This window comes from Setaria italica, unplaced genomic scaffold, assembly GCF_000263155.2.
Source record: "Setaria italica strain Yugu1 unplaced genomic scaffold, Setaria_italica_v2.0 scaffold_11, whole genome shotgun sequence".
Lineage (NCBI taxonomy): Eukaryota > Viridiplantae > Streptophyta > Magnoliopsida > Poales > Poaceae > Setaria > Setaria italica.
In genome coordinates this window covers 251,987-272,677 of record NW_014576735.1, presented here as the reverse complement: position 1 = coordinate 272,677, position 20,691 = coordinate 251,987, and the positions used below count along the sequence as shown (strand labels likewise).

Here is a 20,691-nt window from a genome sequence, read left to right as displayed (position 1 = left end):
ATTATGAGCAAAACCAGTCACACTTGGAAAATCACCACATTATGTTATGTTGTACACAATAAGTTATGTATCAACCATAGTTAACAACCAATAATGGATTATTAGCCCAAAGAGCTAGGCACCCCGCCAATCTCTTAGAGGTTAGAGCAGCAAGCCGAGGCCACCCAGCTAGAATGCCAATTAGGGAGGCAACACGGCTGTAAGCAGCTTGCTCACAGACCTCCTCACCTTTAGGCCTTAGCCTCAAGATGCTACTATTTATTTTTTTGCGAAGAAATGCCACTATTTAGGTGCTCTTGAGTTGCCCATCTAACTGAAAGCATCAAAAGAATATAAGTAAACAACACTATCTGCGACTGGGCTGCAACATGTGTTTATTTCATAGATCATAAGACTGCTCACACAAAAAAGTTCACATTTTCTAAATGGAGGCGGGCAACGTGCAGTGTAGTCAAGGTCTAAAAAAAGGTAAACCAAAACGCGGTAACAATTATATTATTCAATAAAGCGTGCAAGATCAAATGAGCACTTAAATGAATCACCTTGGTCTGCATCTTATGGTCACCCTCTAATCAATGACTAATACCAGAGTGGAGGATCATTACCCCTGGCTCGTAAAAGTTAACTCTAAATTAAGCCAATCAATCACGCAATGTTTTATTATTAGGATATGAAATTTCCAGTTCATACAACTTAGTTCAGAACTATTATGCATTAATATGGATAATTGTAAGAAAGCATGAACTGTAGAATGTTATTGCACATTACTATGGATCATTGTAAGAAAACATTAATTAATTATACAAATGTTATTGATCAAGTACTTAGTAAATGAGTACTCATAGTGGTTTTCATTGATACAATAGAATCATTTCACGAACACATGAAGAGTTATAAACCAAAAAGCCTATCACATCCCTGCAAAAGAACACAATATGACATCTATGTTGACAATCTAATTGCTTGTATGCTAGTTGTAAGCAGGTTACCAGTCTTCTGCTTTAGGAACCCATGTTTGTAATGTGCCACGCCATACATATATATTGTCCTTCCACACGCAGTATTAATGCTGGAGATTAGGTTGTTCTGAACTCCACGCTTGGAGCTCGATTACTGTTTCCATGTAAATATGCAGAGTATACGGCATATCTGAACCACCCATGTACTAAGCCTTCAATCCACTGCTCGCATGTAAATATGCAGAGTATACGGCATATTATGAAAATATAAGAAGTCATTAGGACGATTGATACATGACATAAACACACCTTCAATCCACTGCTCAAATCTTGAAACGCAGATCTGCACAGGATGATAAAAAAGAGAGCATTCACAAGACTAACTGGAGTATTGCATTGGGTAGATAACTGCACAGGTAAGATAAACATGTCTTACATGCATGCCTAAAAGAAAACAGACCTTTTGTAATAGTGGTAGATAACTGCACAGATAAGATAAACATGTCTTGCATGCATGCCTAAAAGAAAACAGACCTCCTCTAATAGTGGTTCGCTGCTTTGGTGTTCATTTGATGGTCCCCTCGGCTGCAGTGTAGCTGCACTCATTGCAATACAGTTTCAAATAATTTTGGGGTGTTTGGATCTTTAGTTCAGACTAAAAATTTTGGGGTGTTTGGATCTTTAGTCCAAACTAAAATTCATGTCATATCGAATATTCGGAGGCTAATTAGGAGGACTAAACATGAGCTAATTATCAAACTAATTACACAGACGGAGGCTAATTCGCGAGACGAATCTATTAAGCCTAATTAATTCATCATTAGCATATGTTTACTGTAGCATCACATTGTCAAATCATGGAGTAATTAGGCTTAATAGATTTATCTTGCAAACTAGCCTCCATCTGTGCAATTGGTTTTGTAATTATATCTATGTTTAATACTCCTAATTAGTATCTAAATATTCGATGTGATAGGAATTTTAGGAGGTCACGAAGAGCCAAACACTCCCAAATACCTGTCCTTTATCTGCTAGTCATAGTCATAGTTGAACTATATATCATGAAACTTGTCTGATCCTCGTAGTCATAGTCTTAGTTCATGGTTTTCTAAATTTGCATGCATTAAAGCCTCGTTCATTTCTTTCGAAACTGCTCGGAACGAGATCTATTCCGCATGGATTAATTTGATCCAGTTTAAAATTTGGTCTAATACAAAATAACCATTGACCGGAATAGAGCTGGCCTTGATTCTATTTCAGCTTGTTTTGGTTATTCTGACCTTTTAGCGACACGGAATCAATCCCTATATCTTGAACTTTGGAATGAAACCCTCCAGGATCGAGTGACCCAACCGGATCCACTCATTCCTCTTAAGGAATAAATCCGCTCCATGCCGAAAAAGGAGAACGGCTTAATTTTTCACTCAACTGAATCAAACAATGGAAACACATGGACACAGAGATTACACAGATTAGTAGAGAAAAATGATCATTTACCTCTTAACCATCATCACGCCTTCAATCAGCGTGCAAACTACCAGTGAAATCGGAGGGCTTATTGTCATTATAATTATCAACATTGTAGAAGTAAAACATTTTAACTTTTACCATTTGTGATAGGTGGAAATGTATTAAAGATAGTGATGCAAGATTTAGCTTTTCTTTCCTACCCCCCAACTCACAGCAAGAAACATGTGGACTGTAGCTGCACTCCCATTATTGACTTCCTTGTGCAGGCAATCCTTCGAACACCTTAGCAGCATGCCATGGCAACAGGACTGCAATGCATCGATATCACATTCGAACTACACCCACCTCTGATGACTCTACTCCAAAGTCTCCAGGTGCCGGACGTGGCATGCTCAAAGTGACGCATCGTTACTCGGAGGAGAGAAGATCCGATTCATATTTATGAATCGAAGCGCCAGCGAAGGAAACGAGGACGGAGGAAACCAGACGCCGGGCTGCATGGAAGAGCGGTGCCTGTTTTTTGATCCTTTTTGTGGGGGCCCACATAGATTTTGGTGACTCTCTCTTTCCTCGACGAATCGGATAAGGGGAGGTGTCTGCACGTAGGTAGGCACAAGGGGCAGCTGGGGCTGGTGTGTGCGCAAGCAGAGGCTGGCCTCTTCCGCCTGCAGCTCCTCGTCTTCACGCTCCACTTGGAAGGGGGTGCTCCTTCCCCCTTCATGGGCGCCGCCATGGACCACGCCTCCACAAACCTTTTAGAGATAGGGAGATACGGCGGCGCAAGTGGTGGAGGGGAACGGATGGGAAGGCGTGTGCTAGGGATCGGAGGTTGGACAATCCGGATTGTGACCGGAAAATCGGAAAATATTTCTTTCAAGGAAGAAGAGAAATATTTTTTTTTGATAAAGAAGGCCAGGAGGAAGAGAAATATCTATTTGAAGCAGGCAAAACGCAGCAGCAGTTTGAGTTGGTGATGGAAATTGTGTGGCGTCGGCGGTGGAGACGCTGCGCTCCTGCTTTCCATTCCATTCCACTCCATCGGTGGTGAGGTGAGGTCACGAATCTCCTTTTGTTTTGTTTGCTTGCTACTCACTTTTCAAAGAAAAGAAGCCATACATCCCTCTCACTGACGCCCACGCCCGCCCGCCACTGGACTAGCTAGATTCTGTTTGCAGACGGCCATGGGATCCAATTCAAGACCTTCTCTTTTTTTTTTGGAAAACCAATTTCCATCCTTTTGGCAAAAAATAATAATAAGAAAACGAAAAGGTAGAGAAAAATCCTCAAAAGCAGAGACATGCTCTATCTAGCCATATTTTATATTATTATATCTATAATTAATTAATGCTCCCTTCGTTCCAAATAACAAGTCGTTTCAACTTTTTTGAGAATCAAATCATTTTATGTTTGACTAAAATTATAGAAAACATCATAAAGGTTTATGATACCGAATAGATATACTATTAAAAATATATTTAATGAAGAAACTAATAATACATATTTGATATTAGTATTTTATTGTATAAATTTGATCAAATTTGAGAGGAAGTTGAAATAGCTTATAATTTAAAACGGAGAGGGCAGTAGATCGCGGAGTCGAAAGGAAGAAGGGAACGCTCGAGTTGAGTGGTGAAGAGAGGCCAACAGCCAACCAAGGAATGGAAGGAAGAAGGAAAGATGGGATTGGATTCCTCCTCTTTTTCCTCGTGTCGTGTGTGTTTTTACTACTCCTACTGACCTAGGAGGCCATCTGGGCCGTCCGTGCATCCCACTGGACCGCCGTCGCCACCCATTTCCCTTCCGCCCACCTACCAGACTTGTTCTCTCCTGCCCGGGGCAGCCGCCGCCGCCGCCGCCTCTCTCTCCCCCCCTCTGTGCCTGGGAGTGGGAGAGCCTGCCTGAGCCTTAAAAGAAGCAGGCAGAGGGAAGGGAAGGCTCCAGAATCCCCTCCTATCTTCTCTCCTCCTCCTCCACCTCCTCCTCATCCACCTCCCGAGAGAGAGGGAGCAGAGAGACTAGTAAGCAGATCCAGAGAGAAACCCAACCAATCCCCCACCCCACCTCCCAAGAGAGAACGAAATGGCTTCCGACGGCAACGGCAGCGGCGTGGTCACCGTCTACGGCAACAACGGCGCCGCCCTGCTGGAGCCCTCCAAGCAGTCCAAGTCCACCTTCTCCGTCAAGGTCGGCCTAGCGCAGATGCTGCGCGGCGGCGTCATCATGGACGTCGTCACCCCGGAGCAGGCGCGCCTCGCCGAGGAGGCCGGGGCCTGCGCCGTCATGGCCCTGGAGCGCGTCCCCGCCGACATCCGCGCGCAGGGCGGCGTCGCCCGCATGTCCGACCCGGGCCTCATCCGCGACATCAAGCGCGCCGTCACCATCCCCGTCATGGCCAAGGCGCGCATCGGCCACTTCGTCGAGGCCCAGATCCTTGAGGCCATCGGCGTAGACTACGTGGACGAGAGCGAGGTCCTCACCCTCGCCGACGACGCCCACCACATCAACAAGCACAACTTCCGCGTCCCCTTCGTCTGCGGCTGCCGCGACCTCGGCGAGGCGCTGCGCCGCGTCCGCGAGGGAGCCGCCATGATCCGCACCAAGGGGGAGGCTGGCACGGGCAACGTCGTCGAGGCCGTGCGCCACGTCCGCTCCGTCATGGGCGACATCCGCGCGCTCCGTAACATGGACGACGACGAGGTCTTCGCCTACGCCAAGCGCATCGCCGCCCCCTACGACCTCGTCATGCAGACCAAGCAGCTGGGACGCCTCCCCGTCGTCCAGTTCGCCGCGGGGGGAGTCGCCACCCCCGCCGACGCCGCGCTCATGATGCAGCTCGGATGCGACGGAGTCTTCGTCGGCTCCGGCATCTTCAAGAGCGGCGACCCTGCGCGGCGGGCGCGAGCCATCGTGCAGGCCGTCACCCACTACAGCGACCCGAACATCCTCGCCGAAGTCAGCGCGGGGCTCGGGGAGGCAATGGTCGGGATCAACCTCAACGACCCAAAGGTCGAGCGATTCGCCGCCAGATCCGAGTGACCATTTCTGCCGTCTATTATCAACCAATCTATCCTTCCTTCCTTTGTTGTTGTCTTCTTTTTAGTAGCAATAAAGTAATTTCTATTACTAGTACTGCATAGTACATCTCCCATCCGAATATCTGATCCGATCGGTAGCCTGCTTCTCGATCATCCATCTCTCTCCGTCAATAATGGATGAATGAAGAAACCAACCTATGTTGTTCATCGATGATGATCCTATGCATCATGGAGTGCACAGCCTGCCCTGCTTCGATGAATTTGTTCTGGCTGACGAGCCATCCCAACTCTGAATCTCTGATTGATAGATTGTTATTGGGAATTCCTTGCCTTGGTGCTGGTACTAAAATTATGGCTTATGGAAGTTGATGGAATGCAGGTTACCACAATGTTAATGTCATTGCCGCTGATGTGATTAGCAGACACTCAACTCCTAAACCCTGGAAAACCTTAGGTTGTGAAATGGGCTGCCGTGGCCCATCCAATCCGTTCACTAGCCGCAGCCCAATTATGCAAAGATCTCTCCTTTCTTCTCCAACGCATAGCACGAGGCAGCGTTGTCGGTCACCATCTCGCGCCAGTGGCTTATAAAATCAGTTGCTCATGGGCAGCTCATCCATCCAGTGCCCCTAATTTTGCCGGATATCACATATTTCCTTCTCTTCCGCTGATCTTGCTGCCCATTGGAAGCCAGTCAATAAGCATGCATGCAGTGACAGAAGCAGCTATGGCGAGCCACAGAGTGCGGAGTCCGGAGTCCGGAGTCCGGAGGCAGTGTGCGGTGGTTTTTGGGGCGGCGGAGGGGCCCCTCCCGTCACCCTGCGAGACGACGCTGTTTTCCCCCCTCAGTTTGCATTAAAATCAGGCTAAGAATTTTTGGATCCTTCAAGTAGGCGGGTGGAACCCGTTGGGGTGCCGTGGTTTTGGGCCTGGATCCGCTTATTTCCCATTTATCGGTGGAAATAAGCCATAAGTTCACCCAAACGTCTTGCTTATTTCCTGCTTACCACCTAAGCCGCTTAGCCCACAATCTAGGAAATAACTAGCGCACCGCTTATCCTGTACGCGGCTCGGGAGGTGCTTCTGGGGCAAACAAAGCGATTTTTCCACCGCCCCACCTGCCTCCACCGGTCCCTTGCAAATTTCCCGCTCTCCACCGGCTAGATCCCGTTCGCCACCTCCTGCAGATCCCGTCGCCGCCATCTCAGTTCACCGCCGGCTCGGTTCTCGCTACCCGCCTCCCTGCCTCCGCCGGGCTTAGCCCCCGCAGCTGGCCGCCCCTGCCCGCCTCCTTGCAACCGACGCCACACCCTTGGGCTTGCCCCCCACCGCCAGCCGCCCCTACCCGCCTCCCTGCATCCGATGCCGCGCCCTTGGGCTTGGCCCCCGCAGCTAGCCGTGCATTTTGAATGGGATTTTTAAGGAAGATGATGGTAATCCAACCTAACCTAGCATAGATGGTGGTGGTGCTGCTTTACGAGATGACATGGATATGGGTGCATTGCGTGATGCTATTGCTGTCGCTATGGTTTCGTGATTCGTTGTTGTACCCATGATGGATGTACATCGATCCATCATATGAATTTCATATTATTGTAATGCAGACAACGGACTTGCCGATAAGTGAGTTCTCTCATCCAGTCAGTCACAGGGGATGGGTGGAGCAGCGAGCAGGGAATCACTTGCCTGGAGCCGGATGGAGCAGCTGGATGGCAATCCACGGCCCATTGACCCGCCGCAGGCGCGCCTGATGTCAGAGGTCGCGGCGGCGGCGGCCTCCTGACTGCGAACCCACCGGACCTGCCCACCGCCTTCTTCGTGAATGGTCCTAATCTTTGCATTCGGCCAAAAAAACACACGCATTGTTGAGATTCCTGCCGCCCATTCTTTCTTATTTTGTCTCCTATTTTATTCTTTTGTTATACGTGTAATGTAGCACACATCCTGCTGCATATGGTTTTGGTCTTAAAAATACGTGAGACACCTTAACATGTTCCATATTGTACTTTGGGGCAAAACTGGTGAAAGGGGGTACTTGAATGTCATGCCAAGGAAATAGAAATTTTGAGGCTTAACATGTTCCATATTGTACTTTGGGGCAAAACTGGTGAAAGGGGGTACTTGAATGTCATGCCAAGGAAATAGAAATTTTGAGGCTTTTGGTAGGACGCCAATGGCTCCGACTTCAGCTTCTGAAGGAGTCATACCAAATGCATAAAAGAAAACAACTTCAATAGTGAAGCACTCGCAAAGCCATTCGCGAAAATGAACTGAGATCTGGAGCTGAAAATACTAGCTCCAGTGGCTCCTCCTTCCGCACTCGCATCGATTGTACCAAAATGCCTATAGAGTTCACCTAATTTTCACCCTAAAATGCCACCAGCCTCCCAACCCACCCAACCCCCGATGGGGCGTGCAGTGGCCAAGGGCAGCGCACTGCCGGGCACTAGCTGCTCCATGCGAAGCAGAAGTAGCAGCTAGGCACCAACTGCAGCGGAGCACACGGTGGCGAAGAGTAGCGACCACAGCGGAGCGTGCAGCTGGGCACCAACGGCGGTGGAGCAATAGAAGCAGTAGGATAGCAGCAAAGGCACGATGACAGGGGAGCGATGCGGCAGGGCCGGAGCGTGCATTAGGGCTGCGGGACGGCACAGGACCGGCGCGATGGAGCTGGGGAGCGGCGAGGGCTGCACCGCGAGGCCATAGTGGGGTGGCGCGTCAGGGCCACAATGTGGTGGCAAGGGCGTGGCACGATGAGGTCAGAGCCACGTGCTGCTTGCAGGATGGTGGGACCACCGCAAGGCGGAGGAAGGAGGGACATGGTGTGCTATTGGGTGGAGGAAGGAGGGACATGGTGTGCTATTGGGTGGAGGAAGGATGAGGATGGGAGTGAGTAGCGGATAAGGAGGAAAGAAACAAGGGGAAGAGAGAACCATAAAAATAGAAAAAGAAATAATTAGTAATCTATAATTGTATCCATTACTTATTAATCCTTTTTTAATTTCCGCATGCAATGATATTATAAATTGCGGGAACATATAAAATTGTGTGTACAATAAAGTGAAAATAGGGAGGGGTGCAATATACATTTGACCCTCACATTATTCAGAAGAAATAGGAGAAGCCGTTATGACAAATATTTTTCTAAAATGACCTCAACTCCACCAGAAAAGTTGCTCCACCAGAAAAGCTAGAGTCTGGAGATATTTTAGGAGAAGCCGTTATGACAAATATTTTTTTAAAATGACTTCAACTTCACCAGAGAAGTTGCTCCACCAGAAAAGTTAGAGTCTGGAGATATTTTAGGAGGAGCCGGATTCTTACCAAAGGGACTCTTTACCTGAGGATTTGCCACGGCACAAGTCCAAATATATGGGCTGTAAACCTCATGTTTAGCTAGAAAGAACTGCAACCGAATAAAAAGTGGGGCTCAATCAAGTTAAATGGAAGAAAGCGAGGTGTTGCCGGGGCAAGAGAGAGGACGAGAAACGACAAGGGGGATTAGGGGTGGACCCCACGCTATCCCAGAGTGTGGACTCGGCGACGCCACGTCGGATCCTAAAAAATTCATCCGGCCGTGTCGGTGTGTTTAGTTTTCCCGTGAGAAGAGCTGGGAGTGGGCATGGACACCGTCGCCTCCCTGTCGCCTCTGCGCCACGGCCACCCATCTTCTTCGTCGCCGGCGTCATGCAATACCAGTCGCCCTAGTCCGTGGCTGCTCAAGCTCAAGCAGAGGAGCTTGATCAGTAGCAGTAACTCACTACCAGCCCGGCCAAGGGCATGGCCGCCTCGTGCTTCTGCTTCCGCTTCTAGTGCCGCGACGCCGCCGCCGCCGCAGCAGCAGCAGAAAGAGAAAGACCTCGTCTTCGTGGCCGGCGCCACCGGAAGAGTTGGCTCCCGAGCCGTAAGGGAGCTCATCAAGCTTGGCTTCCGTGTCCGCGCTGCCGTCAGGAACGCGGAGAGGGCGTCGTCCCTGGTGCAGGTACCTTACTTAGCTTGCTTGTGCATCAATTATTTATTTTATTTACTCAATACAATGGAGAGGATGATCAATATGAATAATGAAGGAATGAATCTGCATTGATTTCCAGAGCGTCCAGCAGCTGAAACTAGACGGCAACGCAGCAGCTGCGATTTCGCGTGAGATGATCAACGCAGACAACGATGCGATCTCGATCAGTGTCATCTATCTAATATATCGAGCTGATGATAGTGATCTTATTAATCGATATGCAGCCTCGGAGAAGCTTGAGATCGTGGAGTGTGATCTGGAGAAGCAGCCGCAGGACGGCATCGTTGAGGCCATCGGCAATGCTTCACTGGTGGTGTGCTCCATTGGTGCCAGCGAGAAGGAGATCTTGGATGTCACGGGGCCGTACCGCATCGACTACATGGCCACCACCAAGCTTGTACAAGCAGCCACTGCTGCACAGGTCGAGCACTTCGTCCTGGTTACATCCCTGGGCACCAACAGGATCGGCTTCCCTGCGTTCCTCCTCAAGTAATCGATCGATCCCATCTCACTTGGAATTAATTAATATAAGCAACAACGGCCTACTAGCTGCTTGATACTAATTCGTGGCTTAATCGATTTTCTTGGCAAATATAACTAATAATTAATGAACAAGCAGCTTGTTCTGGGGCGTTCTGCTCTGGAAGAGACGAGCTGAAGAAGCACTCATCGCCAGTGGCATCCCATACACGGTATAGGCAGGCACTCCCTCCTGCTCTAATTAATTCCTACCTTACCTTAGCTTGTACGTGTCGTTGTCGATTTGCCAATAATATAATGCTGCCAATTATTTTTCTTTTATATTTGACTTTGAAAAAAATCTAAACATAGCTATATTCTGGGACGGACGGAGCATGAAATTTATATTACATTACACGGTGTAAGGAATGCTGCCAATTAATAATGGTGTAAGTAGATCATAAGGCCCGGAGGAATGGAGAGGCCGACAGACACTTTTAAGGAGACACACAACCTGGTGGTGGCAATGGAGGACACCTACGTGGGTGGCCTCGTCTCCAACCTCCAGGTGGCGGAGCTCATCGGATGCATGGCCAACAATAGGAGGGCGGCCTACTGCAAGGTGGTGGAGGTGATCGCCGAGACAACCGCGCCGCTGCTGCCAATGGAGCAGCTCCTCGCCGCCATCCCTTCCAAGAGGGTACGTAATACTCCCTATATTCTCTTTTGACGTAGGGATATTTCACCTTGACACAATGATAAGAAACACAACCAAGCTTATCATTTAATAAATGTAAATAAGTCTTTTCTCATTAGTCCTCCAATGCTTTCCCTTAATGACTTCTCGTTATCTATGTAATTTATTGCCGCGGTCCACATCAATGACAAAACCCTATAAAAAATATCCCTCTAAAAAAGAAAAGACTATTAAGGACGTTTTTTTTATCAGAAGCATGTGAATAAATCAAACCAAACCTAACGAAACCACTCGCAGGAACCCCCCGCCGAGGACGAAACGGAGAAGGTGAAGTCAATAGCCAATGGGTGAGCCAAAGCCAGACCCTCCAGCAGAGAGCCGGCGAAAGCAGAGCGACCACTCTCACCGTACACATCGTAATAATTCCTTCCAATTATATATATGTGATCAAGTTGGCAATACATACATGCATGCATAATCTATATATATCCGCATGTATCCAGCAAATTAAACAAATTGATGTAATCATTTAATTTCCTTAATTTTACTGATGATTAAGTCAGCAATCTTTATTTGATCTTGCTGTAGGTACAAGGACCTGAAGGCTCCAAGCTCATCAACCCTATCGGCGCCCAAGATATAGATATAAATTTTTTTTGTTCATTCTTATATGTTTTTCTACTTGGTACTCCATCCGTTCCAAATTATAAGTTTTTTTTCGAATCACACAGCACAGACGTAGACACTCACATACACGCACGTATACTTGCTCCTACGAACACACGCACACAACCCTACTCATACAAGCTCCTCCGAAAGACTGAGCCGACAAATCCTCGAGATCGATGAAGTCACCACTAGGGTCTCGCTGTCGATGGCATACCGCCTACCACTGAAAAAATAGCGCCGGTTACATCCTAGAATAAATCTAGGAAAATATGAGCACCAGTGCCGAGTTGAGAGCTCGAACCCTGGTGGACAAGTTCCACCACAAGAAACCTTATCAGCTGAGCTACGCTTAGTTCGCAAATTGTAAATTATTTTAACTTTGCTAGAGATATAACTTTTACCATGCATCTAGGTTAATTTGTGTTGTGTCTAAATACATAGTTTTTATTATGCACCTAAAAAATATCAAAACGAATTATCGGTAGGGTTGGAGCGAGCTGGATGGTGCAATCGGGCCCGTATATGGCACCTACCCGACACTGCAATATAAATGAAAGCAGTAGCCACGAAGCCCATCGACCAACCTCAGCGATGGATACGCCGGGTAGGTGCCATGGGTGGCCTTCCTTCCTCCTCGTCCCACCATATAATTGTTATATATGTTAAGGCAAAAAAATCTAAGCTCTGTCGTCGCCGCCGGAGAGAAGCTAGCTAGCACACCAGGAACGGAAAAAAGCAACCAGAAATGGAGGCCGCCGCTGCTGTGGCCGCCCTCCTGCTCCTCCTCGCACTCTCGGCGGCGCTCGTCAGCAGGAGGAGGAGCGGTAGCCACCGGTTGCCCCCGAGCCCGATGGCTCTCCCGCTGATCGGCCACCTGCACCTGATCCGCCCGCCGCCGCACCGGGCCTTCGACCGCATCCTGGCGCGCTACGGGCCCCTCGTGTACCTGCGCCTCGGCCCCTCCACGCACTGCGTCGTCGCCGGCACCGCCGACGCCGCGCGCGACCTCCTCAAGTTCGAGGCCAGCATCCCGGAGCGGCCGCTGACGGTGGTGACGCGCCACCTGGCCTACGACGACGCCGGCTTCGCCTTCGCGCCCTACGGCCAGCACTGGCGCTTCATGAAGCGCCTCTGCATGTCGGAGCTGCTGGGCCCGAGGACCGTCGAGCAGCTGCGCCCCGTGCGGGAGGCGGAGCTGGCGGCCGTGCTGCGGGCGGCGCGCGACGCGGCGGCGAGGGGCGAGGCCGTGGACGTCAGCCGCCACCTCATCAGCATGTCCAACAACGCCATCATGCGCATGGTGGCCAGCGCGCTGCCGGGCCACATGACGGAGGCGGCGAGGGACTGCGCCAAGCACGTCGCCGAGGTCGTGGGGGCCTTCAACCTCGAGGACTACGTCGGCATCTGCCGGGGGTGGGACCTGCAGGGGCTCACGAGGAGGACGCGCGAGGTGAGGGACAAGTTCGACGCGCTCATGGAGATCATGATCACGGCAAAGGAGGAGGCGCGGCGGTCGCCGGCGGCGGCCGGCCAACAAAAGGCCGCCACCAAGGACCTGCTGGACATCCTCATGGACGCCGCGGAGGACCAGAACGCCGAGGTCAAGCTCACCAGGGAGAACATCAAGGCCTTCATCCTCGTCAGTACTACACCATATCTCTTTGCATCTCTTTTTATGCAAATAATTTATGCAACATGTACACGACAACGAACAGGACATCTTCACCGCTGGGTCCGACACGACCGCCACCAGCGTGGAGTGGATGCTGTCGCACCTCATCAACCACCCGGCGTGCCTGGACAGGCTGCGCGCGGAGGTGGACGACGTCGTGGGCGGCGCGCGGCTGGTGGGCGAGCACGACGTCGCGCGGCTTCCCTACCTGCAGGCCGTCTTCAAGGAGACCCTGCGCCTGCAGCCGCCGGCCGTGTTCGCGCAGCGGGAGACCATCGAGCCCGTGCACGTCCGCGGCTACACCATCCCGCCCAAGACCTCCGTCTTCTTCAACATCTTCTCCATCGGCCGCGACCCGGGATCGTGGGAGGAGCCCCTCCAGTTCCGCCCGGAGCGCTTCATGCCCGGCGGCGCCGGCGCCGGCGTCGACCCCAAGGGCCAGCACATGCAGCTCATCCCCTTCGGGAGCGGCCGCCGCGCCTGCCCCGGCATGGGCCTCGCCATGGTGTCTGTGCCGGCGTTCCTCGCCGCGCTCGTGCAGTGCTTCGACTGGGCGGTGCCCATCCCGCAGGGGCACTCCAAGGCGCCGCCGCTCGACATGGAGGAGGCCGAGGGGCTCGTCGCCGCACGGAAGCAGCCGCTCGTGCTCATTCCCACTCCGCGCTTCGATCCGCTGCCCGGAGTCTAGCTACCACCCTGCTCCTAAGTACACTATGAATTAATTCTGCTGAGTGTAGTATGAATTGCTACCAGTTTGAGTTATGATCGATGTTATTTTTTTTTTGTGCAAGCCGGAATAATTAAGATCGATGGTATTTTTTGTGCAAACCCGGGGTGACAAGGCGGTAGTGACCAAGCAGCCGCATTCACACCTTAGGCGGTGGAATGAAAATTTTACAAGAAGGCTCCTCCTCCCCCGAGAGGGAGTTATACAAAGAGAGGCATACGCTTGGTAACTGGGATCGAATGCTAAAGTAACCAAGAGCATACATCTCGTAGGGTATTTTGCATCCGTGCGGCCTCAAGCTGATTGACTCCACCATTTAATTTCCTAGGCAACACCCAGAATAAAAACCAGTAGGACAAGTGAGAAATGCTAGTAGACACACATTTCGGTGGAAAACAGCTAGATCGGAGATCTAGGACAAAAAAGACAACCACTCCAACAAGTGAAAAATGACATTGGGCACGTGTTCGGCCAAGGAAACATGTCCTTTGGCTCATGGGAGGTGGAAACTACCTGCACCAGAGACCTGAGATGAAAACGAGTAGGATCATCTGAACAAGTGAAAAAAAAAACCACAAGACATGCGTTATTTCAGAGAAAAATGCGCTATAGGTCATGGTTGAGGAAAGAAGCTCCACGTTATAAACCCACGGATACCTCCATCGGATGCAGCAGGAAGGACGAAAAACAAGATATAATACACGTTTTCTTAACTGAATATGTGTTCGGAGGCAATTTTCACTTGTTTGGTCCAACCCCTACATTTTAGTCCTCGGTGGCCGATGTGGCCATTTTCGGGCTCCCGTGGCCTATAGCACACATTTTCATAGCCAAAAACGCATCCGGAGGTCATTTTCACGTCTTCGATCCATCCCTAACATTTTCGACCCTGGTGGCTCGTGTCGCTATTTTCGGGAGCTCGAAAACAGCAACACCGGCCAACGGGGTCAAAAACGTGGGGGATGGACCGAAGATGTGAAAATGGCCTCCGGACGCGTTTTCGACCATGAAAACGTGCACGAGAGCCCGAAAACAGCGACACCGGCCACCGGGGTCAAAAACGTGGGGATTGACTGAAGACGTGAAAATGGCCTCTGGACGCGTTTTCGACCACGAAAATGTGTGCTATCGGTCATGGGAGCCCAAAAACAACGACACCGGCCATTGGGGTCGAAAACATGGGGGATGGACCGAAGACGTGAAAATGACCTTCGGACGCATTTTCGGCTACGAAAACGTGTGCTATATGTCACGGGAGCCCAAAAACAGCGACGCCGGCCACCGGTGTCGAACACATGGGGGATGGACCAAAGACGTGAAAATAGCCTCCGGACGCGTTTTCGGCCATGAAAACATGTGCTATAGGTCAAGGAGCCCAAAAACAGGCGACACTGGTCACTGGTGTCGAAAACGTGGGGGATCGACCGAAGACGTGAAAACGACCTCCGGACGAGTTTTCGTCCACGAAAACGTGTGCTATAGGCCACGGAGCCCGAAAACAGCGACACCGGCCATTGGGGTAAGAATGTGGGGGGATGGACCAAAGATGTGAAAATGGCCTACGGACGCGTTTTCGGCAACGAAAACATGTGCTATAGGTCAGTGGAGCCTGAAAACGGTGACACCGTCCACTGAGGACTAAAATGTAGGGGATGGATCGAAGATTTGAAAATGGTCTTCGTATGTGTTTTCGGTCATAAAAATGTGTGTTATAGGTCACGGGAGCTCGAAAATGGCCACCCCGGCCACCGAGGACTAAAATGTAGGGGCTGGATCAAGCAAGAGAAAATTGCCTCCGAACACATGTTTGGCCATGAAAACATGTGGTATAGGTCATAGGAGCCCGAAGACAGCGACATCGGCCATCGGGGTCGAAACCGTGGGGGATGGACCGAAGACGTGAAAATGGCCTTCGGACGCGTTTTCGGACTTGAAAACGTGTGCTATGGTCACGGGAGCCTGACAACGGCGGCCGCCGGGGTCGAAAACGTGGGGGATGGACCAAAGACGTGAAAATAGCCTCTGGACGCATTTTCGACCACGAAACATGTGCTATAGGTCACGGGAGCCCGAAAACAGTGACGCTGGCCACCGGGGTTGAAAACGTGGGGGATGGACCGAAGACATGAAAATGGCCTCCGGACGCGTTTTGGGCAATGAAAACATGTGCTATAAGTCACGGGAGCTTGACAACAGCCACCGGGATTGAAAATGTGGGGATGGACCGAAGACGTGAAAATGGCCTCCGGACGTGTTTTCGGCTACGAAAATATGTGCAACAGGTCACAGGAGCCCAAAAACGGCCACATCGGCCACCAAGGACTAAAATGTAGGGGCTGAACCGAAAGACATGAAAATGGCCTCCGGACCATTTTTAGCCACGAAAACGTGTGCAATAGGTCACGAGACCCTGAAAACGGCCACACCGGCCACCGGGGTCGAAAACGTGGGAGATGGACCGAAGACGTGAAAATGGCCTCCGGACCAATTTGAGCCACAAAAACGTGTGCAATAGGTCACGAGACCCTGAAAACGGCCACACCGGCCACCGGGGTCGAAAACGTGGGAGATGGACCGAAGACGTGAAAATGGCCTCCGGACGTGTTTTCGGCCACGAAAACGTGTGCCATAGGCCACGGGAGCCTGAAAACGGCCACACCAGCCACCAGGTCGAAAACGTGGGGGATGGACCGAAGATGTGAAAATGGCCTTTGGATGCGTTTTTGGCCATGAAAACATGTGCTATAGATCACGGGAGCCCAAAAATAGCAACGCCGGCTACCGGGGTCGAAAACATGGGGACGGACTGAAGATGTGAAATTGGCCTACGGACACAATTTCAGCCACGAAAACATGTGCTATAGGTCATGGGAGTCCGAAAACAACGACATCGGCCACCGGGGTCGAAAACGTGGGGGATGGACCGAAGACATGAAAATGGCCTCTTGACACGTTTTTGTCCACGAAAACGTGTGCTATAAGTCACGTGAGCCCGAAAATGGCCACACCGGCCACCGAGGACCAAAATTTAGGGGCGGGACCGAAAGACGTGAAAATAGCCTCCGGACGCGTTTTCGTCCATGAAAACATGTGCTATAGGTCACGGGAGCCCAAAAATGGCCACACCAGCCACCGGGGTTGAATACGTGGGGGATGGACCCGAGACGTGAAAATGGCCTCCGCACGCGTTTTCCGCCATGAAAACATGTGCTATAGTTCATGGGAGCCCAAAACAGCGGCACCGGCCACCGGGCTAGAAAACATGGGGGATGATCCAAAGACGTGAAAATGGCCTCCGGACACATTTTCGGTCATGAAAACGTGTGTTATAGGTCACGGGAGCCCGAAAGCAGCAACACCGGCCATCGGGGTCGAAAACATCGGGGATGGACCGAAGACGTGAAAATGGCCTCCGGATGCATTTTCAACCATGAAAACGTGTGCTATAGGTCACGGGAGCCTGAAAATAGCGACATCAGTCACTGGGGTTGAAAATGTGGGGGATGGACTGAAGATGTGAAAATGGCCTCCGCACGCATTTTCGGCCATGAAAAATTGTGCAGGTCACAGGAGCATGACAACGGGGGATGGACAAAGATGTGAAAGTGGCCACCGGACACGTTTTCGGTCATGAAAACGGGTGCTATATGTAACGGGAGTCTGAAAACAGCGACCCAGGACTAGAGCTGAGTCATGCTGAAAGACTCTTTTGAACTGGTTGCGGCAATAGGTTCTTTTGAACTGGTCGCTGCCGAGTCATGTTGAAAACTACTAAAACTAGGGTTTGGCGTGAAGTCGAGAGAAGTTGTATTATCGATGAATACGTTTACAAGACCTACTGGTACATATTTATACCCTAAATCTACATATTTAATTTATACCCCGAATCTAAAAGTCCTGGTTGGGAAAAACTACTTTATTTATTACAAAACATGCTGAAAAAGAAAGTCTCGGTATTTATTATAAACCGGGACTAAAGGGGTGTGAGGCTTTAGTCCGGGTTTGTAACACCAACCGGGACTAAAGTGTCACCTTTAGTACGGGTTTGTGCTAGAAACCTGGACTAAAGGGGTCTCCATGAACTCTGAAATTTAGACGCGGGACTAGAGCTGATTTAGTCCCGGATCCACATCCAACCGGGACTAAAGGGTTGGATCGAGAGTCGTTTCTCTCTTAGTGTTAATACAACAGTGTTAAAAACGGACCCCACATTAGCTAATTTAGACGCGGGACTAGAGCTGATTTAGTCCCGGATCCACATCCAACCGGGACTAAAGGGTTGGATCGAGAGTCGTTTCTCTCTTAGTGTTAATACAACAGTGTTAAAAACGGACCCCACATTAGCTAGCTCTTAAAAAAAAGTTTAGATGGTACAAAAGTGGGTAAGAAGGAAAAGGCATTTGTCCTCCTATAAGAAATGACAACCCAATCAGTCAAATGCTTCTGCGCACAGCGATTGATGTGGTGTGTTTTAGAGGAAAGGAACGATATGACGCATGGTAGTAAATATTATTAATTGAGTAAATGGGCGATCATAGATATATGTTGTGCATGCTGTCACTTTCGGAGTGATGGTGACGATGGAACAGATGAACGACGGTACAGTACAGTATTGATCATGCGCCGCTGGCCGGCGTGTTTGAAAGTTGACTCCATCATTTAAGGCCTGGTTTGGTTTAGGCTGCTTATTTTTAAGTACCCGTCACATCGATATTTAGATACTAATTAGAAGTATTAAACGTAGACTATTTATAAAACCCACTACATAAGCGGAGGCTAAACGGCGAGACGAATCTATTAAGCCTAATTAGTCCATAATTTGACAATATGTTGCTACAGTAAATATTTGCTAATGATGGATTAATTAGACTTAATTAGGCTTAATAGATTCGTCTCGCCGTTTAGCCTCCACTTATGTAATGGGTTTTGTAAATAGTCTACGTTTAATACTCCTAATTAGTATCTAAACATTCGATGTGACGCGTGCTAAAAATAAGCAAACGGAACCAAAAAGCCCCTAAGCTTATCAGAAGGAGGGGCTGCAATGACCGAATCGGCTGCCTTGTTGTAGGCAGCAAGGACTCGAGCGATTTCCTTGTCGTCTCCATCCGCATACGCCTTGCCGATTCCGCCCCGCACTCGTCTCTAGCCTTTCTTGTCTTCTTGCGCACCTTTCGCCTCCCTTCGCTCCAGCGCAGCAGCCTTCTCCGCCCCCGCCATTAAGCCTTCCATTCCTTTAGCGATGGAGTCCTGGATGCGCTCGAACTTCAGCACCGCGCGCGCCACCGGCCTCGTGAAGAAGGGCCTCCTTTGTGAGAGGACTGCCAAGAACGAGTGGCTTTACCCCGGGAAGGAGGATGCGCCGCAGCCGGATGACGGATACGTCGTCTCGTTCGCGCACTTCCACAAGAGGGGGTTCACGACTCCGCCGAGCCTCTTCTTCCGCGGGCTGCTGCACTACTACGGGCTCGAGCTGCAGCACCTCAACCCCAACGGGATCAAGCACATCGCGGCATTCGTCGCTCTATGCGAGGGGTACCTGGGGATCGAGCCCAACTTCTCGCTCTAGAAATACTTCTTCACGGTCAGCCTACATCACAAGATCGAGAAGAGGGGGATCCAGGTGCGGACGGTTCCGGTGCCGATGGGGTGCGCCGGCATCCACCTCCGCCAGAATCGCGCCATGGAGTACATGGCGATGAAGACCGCGGCGTCCCACAAGGGGTGGCATCAGCAGTGGTTCTATGTGAAGAACTGCCCTAAGTCCCCCTTGCCGGAGTTCACCGGCCACGTCATCGAGGTGGCGCCGAACCACTGGTCGTACGGTTCGGTTGAGAAGGAGAAGAAACACATCGCCAGTCTTCTTCAGGCCATCAATCGCTTGAAGGAGGAGGGTCTAACCGGGGCCGGAGTTATTGGGGCGTACCACGCTCGGAGGGTGGTGCCACTGATGCTCCGGGCCTGTGCGCTCGGCGATATGGTTCCCGACGTGGCGACTGACGGCACCGTCCTTGCGACGGGCGTGCTTGCCGATGCCGAGATCGAGCAGCGCGTCTGGGAGGCGTTGGATGACAGGGACATCATCTACCCAGTGCCGGGTCACCCTCCGATGCGCCCGGACGAGGACTTCGTCACGCTGGTGAGAATTTTGCACTCTCATTCTTCTTTCCTGCATTTTCTAGTTTGCCGTTCTGACGCGGAGTCTTTGAATTTGCAGGGTGAGCTAAACCAGGTCATGACCTCGCGCCCGCCGGTGCCAGAGGACACAGCGCGGCGGCAGCAGAACCGCTTCCTCACCGAAAAGCAGAAGAGGAGGAAAGACAAAGAGACGACGAGGAAGAGGAAGAGGGCCGCGAAAGAGTTCCAAAGGAAGTGGAGGGGCGCGGTCGCGTCGGACGACGACGATGACGATGAGGATGATGAAGATGAGACCGAGGAGGAGGAGGAGGAGGGTTATGTTCCAGCCTTCGTGCCGGATGCGCTCATCATCCGGGACCAGCCCCCTCAACCGGACGCGGGGGACAGGTCGAGCGGACCACCCGCACAGGGCCCGACCCCGCAGGCCTCGGAGGCCATGCCCTGGGGGTTGGCGAGGGACGCGCCTCAGGGATCAACAGGACCGACCCCCGGCCCTGTGCCCGCGTCACACGAGCAGAGGGGTAGCGGCAAGCGGCCGCTATTGGATGTCCTAGGGTCGGCGTCGAGCTCAGAGGCGAAGTGCGCTCGCCGCCCTTGTACCACTGCGAGGTAAGTGGAAAGTTCTCGCGCACCTTATTCCCTTCCTAGAGTCAAGATGTTTTTGATGAGGTTGTCATCGTCTCGCAGTGCTGCTCTGTGGGACTTGTTCCTGCCACTGGTGCTGAAGAAGGCGCTCCGGGTGTCGATCGCCTCCGTGGGGCCAACCATGACCCCGCCGGGATTGAGCGGTAGTTTCGTTGGAGGGGCCGCGGTGCCCCCTATGGAGGCGGCCTCCCCGGCGGCGATTGGCGAA

General features: G+C 51.1%; 3 protein-coding genes across 3 annotated transcripts; all 3 read left to right on the top strand.

The window, feature by feature from the left end:
• Nucleotides 1-4,191: 4,191 nt before the first annotated feature.
• On the top strand, nucleotides 4,192-5,724 carry LOC101764753 (probable pyridoxal 5'-phosphate synthase subunit PDX1.1). Its single transcript, XM_004987232.4, has one exon. It carries the CDS (start codon nucleotides 4,509-4,511, stop codon nucleotides 5,463-5,465), a length of 957 nt encoding a protein of 318 aa, XP_004987289.1. The 5' UTR covers nucleotides 4,192-4,508; the 3' UTR covers nucleotides 5,466-5,724.
• Nucleotides 5,725-9,024: 3,300 nt separating this feature from the next.
• LOC101763534 (protein TIC 62, chloroplastic) lies at nucleotides 9,025-11,381 on the top strand. Its single transcript, XM_012843177.2, has 7 exons — nucleotides 9,025-9,446; nucleotides 9,556-9,604; nucleotides 9,701-9,965; nucleotides 10,096-10,168; nucleotides 10,393-10,635; nucleotides 10,930-11,048; nucleotides 11,221-11,381. The coding sequence occupies exons 1-6, from the start codon at nucleotides 9,087-9,089 to the stop codon at nucleotides 10,981-10,983; spliced, it is 1,044 nt and encodes a 347-aa protein (XP_012698631.1). The 5' UTR covers nucleotides 9,025-9,086; the 3' UTR covers nucleotides 10,984-11,048; nucleotides 11,221-11,381.
• A 359-nt stretch (nucleotides 11,382-11,740) lies between these two features.
• On the top strand, nucleotides 11,741-13,801 carry LOC101764350 (cytochrome P450 93G2). Its single transcript, XM_004987231.3, has 2 exons — nucleotides 11,741-12,940; nucleotides 13,017-13,801. The coding sequence occupies exons 1-2, from the start codon at nucleotides 12,047-12,049 to the stop codon at nucleotides 13,659-13,661; spliced, it is 1,539 nt and encodes a 512-aa protein (XP_004987288.1). The 5' UTR covers nucleotides 11,741-12,046; the 3' UTR covers nucleotides 13,662-13,801.
• The last annotated feature ends 6,890 nt before the right edge of the window (nucleotides 13,802-20,691 follow it).

What these genes read in the sequence shown, in the direction of transcription:
- LOC101764753 (XM_004987232.4), top strand. Translation starts at nt 4,509, where the DNA reads ATGGCTTCCGACGGCAACGGCAGCGGCGTGGTCACCGTCTACGGCAAC.
- LOC101763534 (XM_012843177.2), top strand. Translation starts at nt 9,087, where the DNA reads ATGGACACCGTCGCCTCCCTGTCGCCTCTGCGCCACGGCCACCCATCT. An exon ending in CGCAGCAGCTGCGATTTCGC is followed by an intron (nt 9,605 to 9,700) that starts GTGAGATGATCA and finishes ATCGATATGCAG; the next exon opens with CCTCGGAGAAGCTTGAGATC. An exon ending in TTCCCTGCGTTCCTCCTCAA is followed by an intron (nt 9,966 to 10,095) that starts GTAATCGATCGA and finishes ATGAACAAGCAG; the next exon opens with CTTGTTCTGGGGCGTTCTGC.
- LOC101764350 (XM_004987231.3), top strand. Translation starts at nt 12,047, where the DNA reads ATGGAGGCCGCCGCTGCTGTGGCCGCCCTCCTGCTCCTCCTCGCACTC. An exon ending in ACATCAAGGCCTTCATCCTC is followed by an intron (nt 12,941 to 13,016) that starts GTCAGTACTACA and finishes GACAACGAACAG; the next exon opens with GACATCTTCACCGCTGGGTC.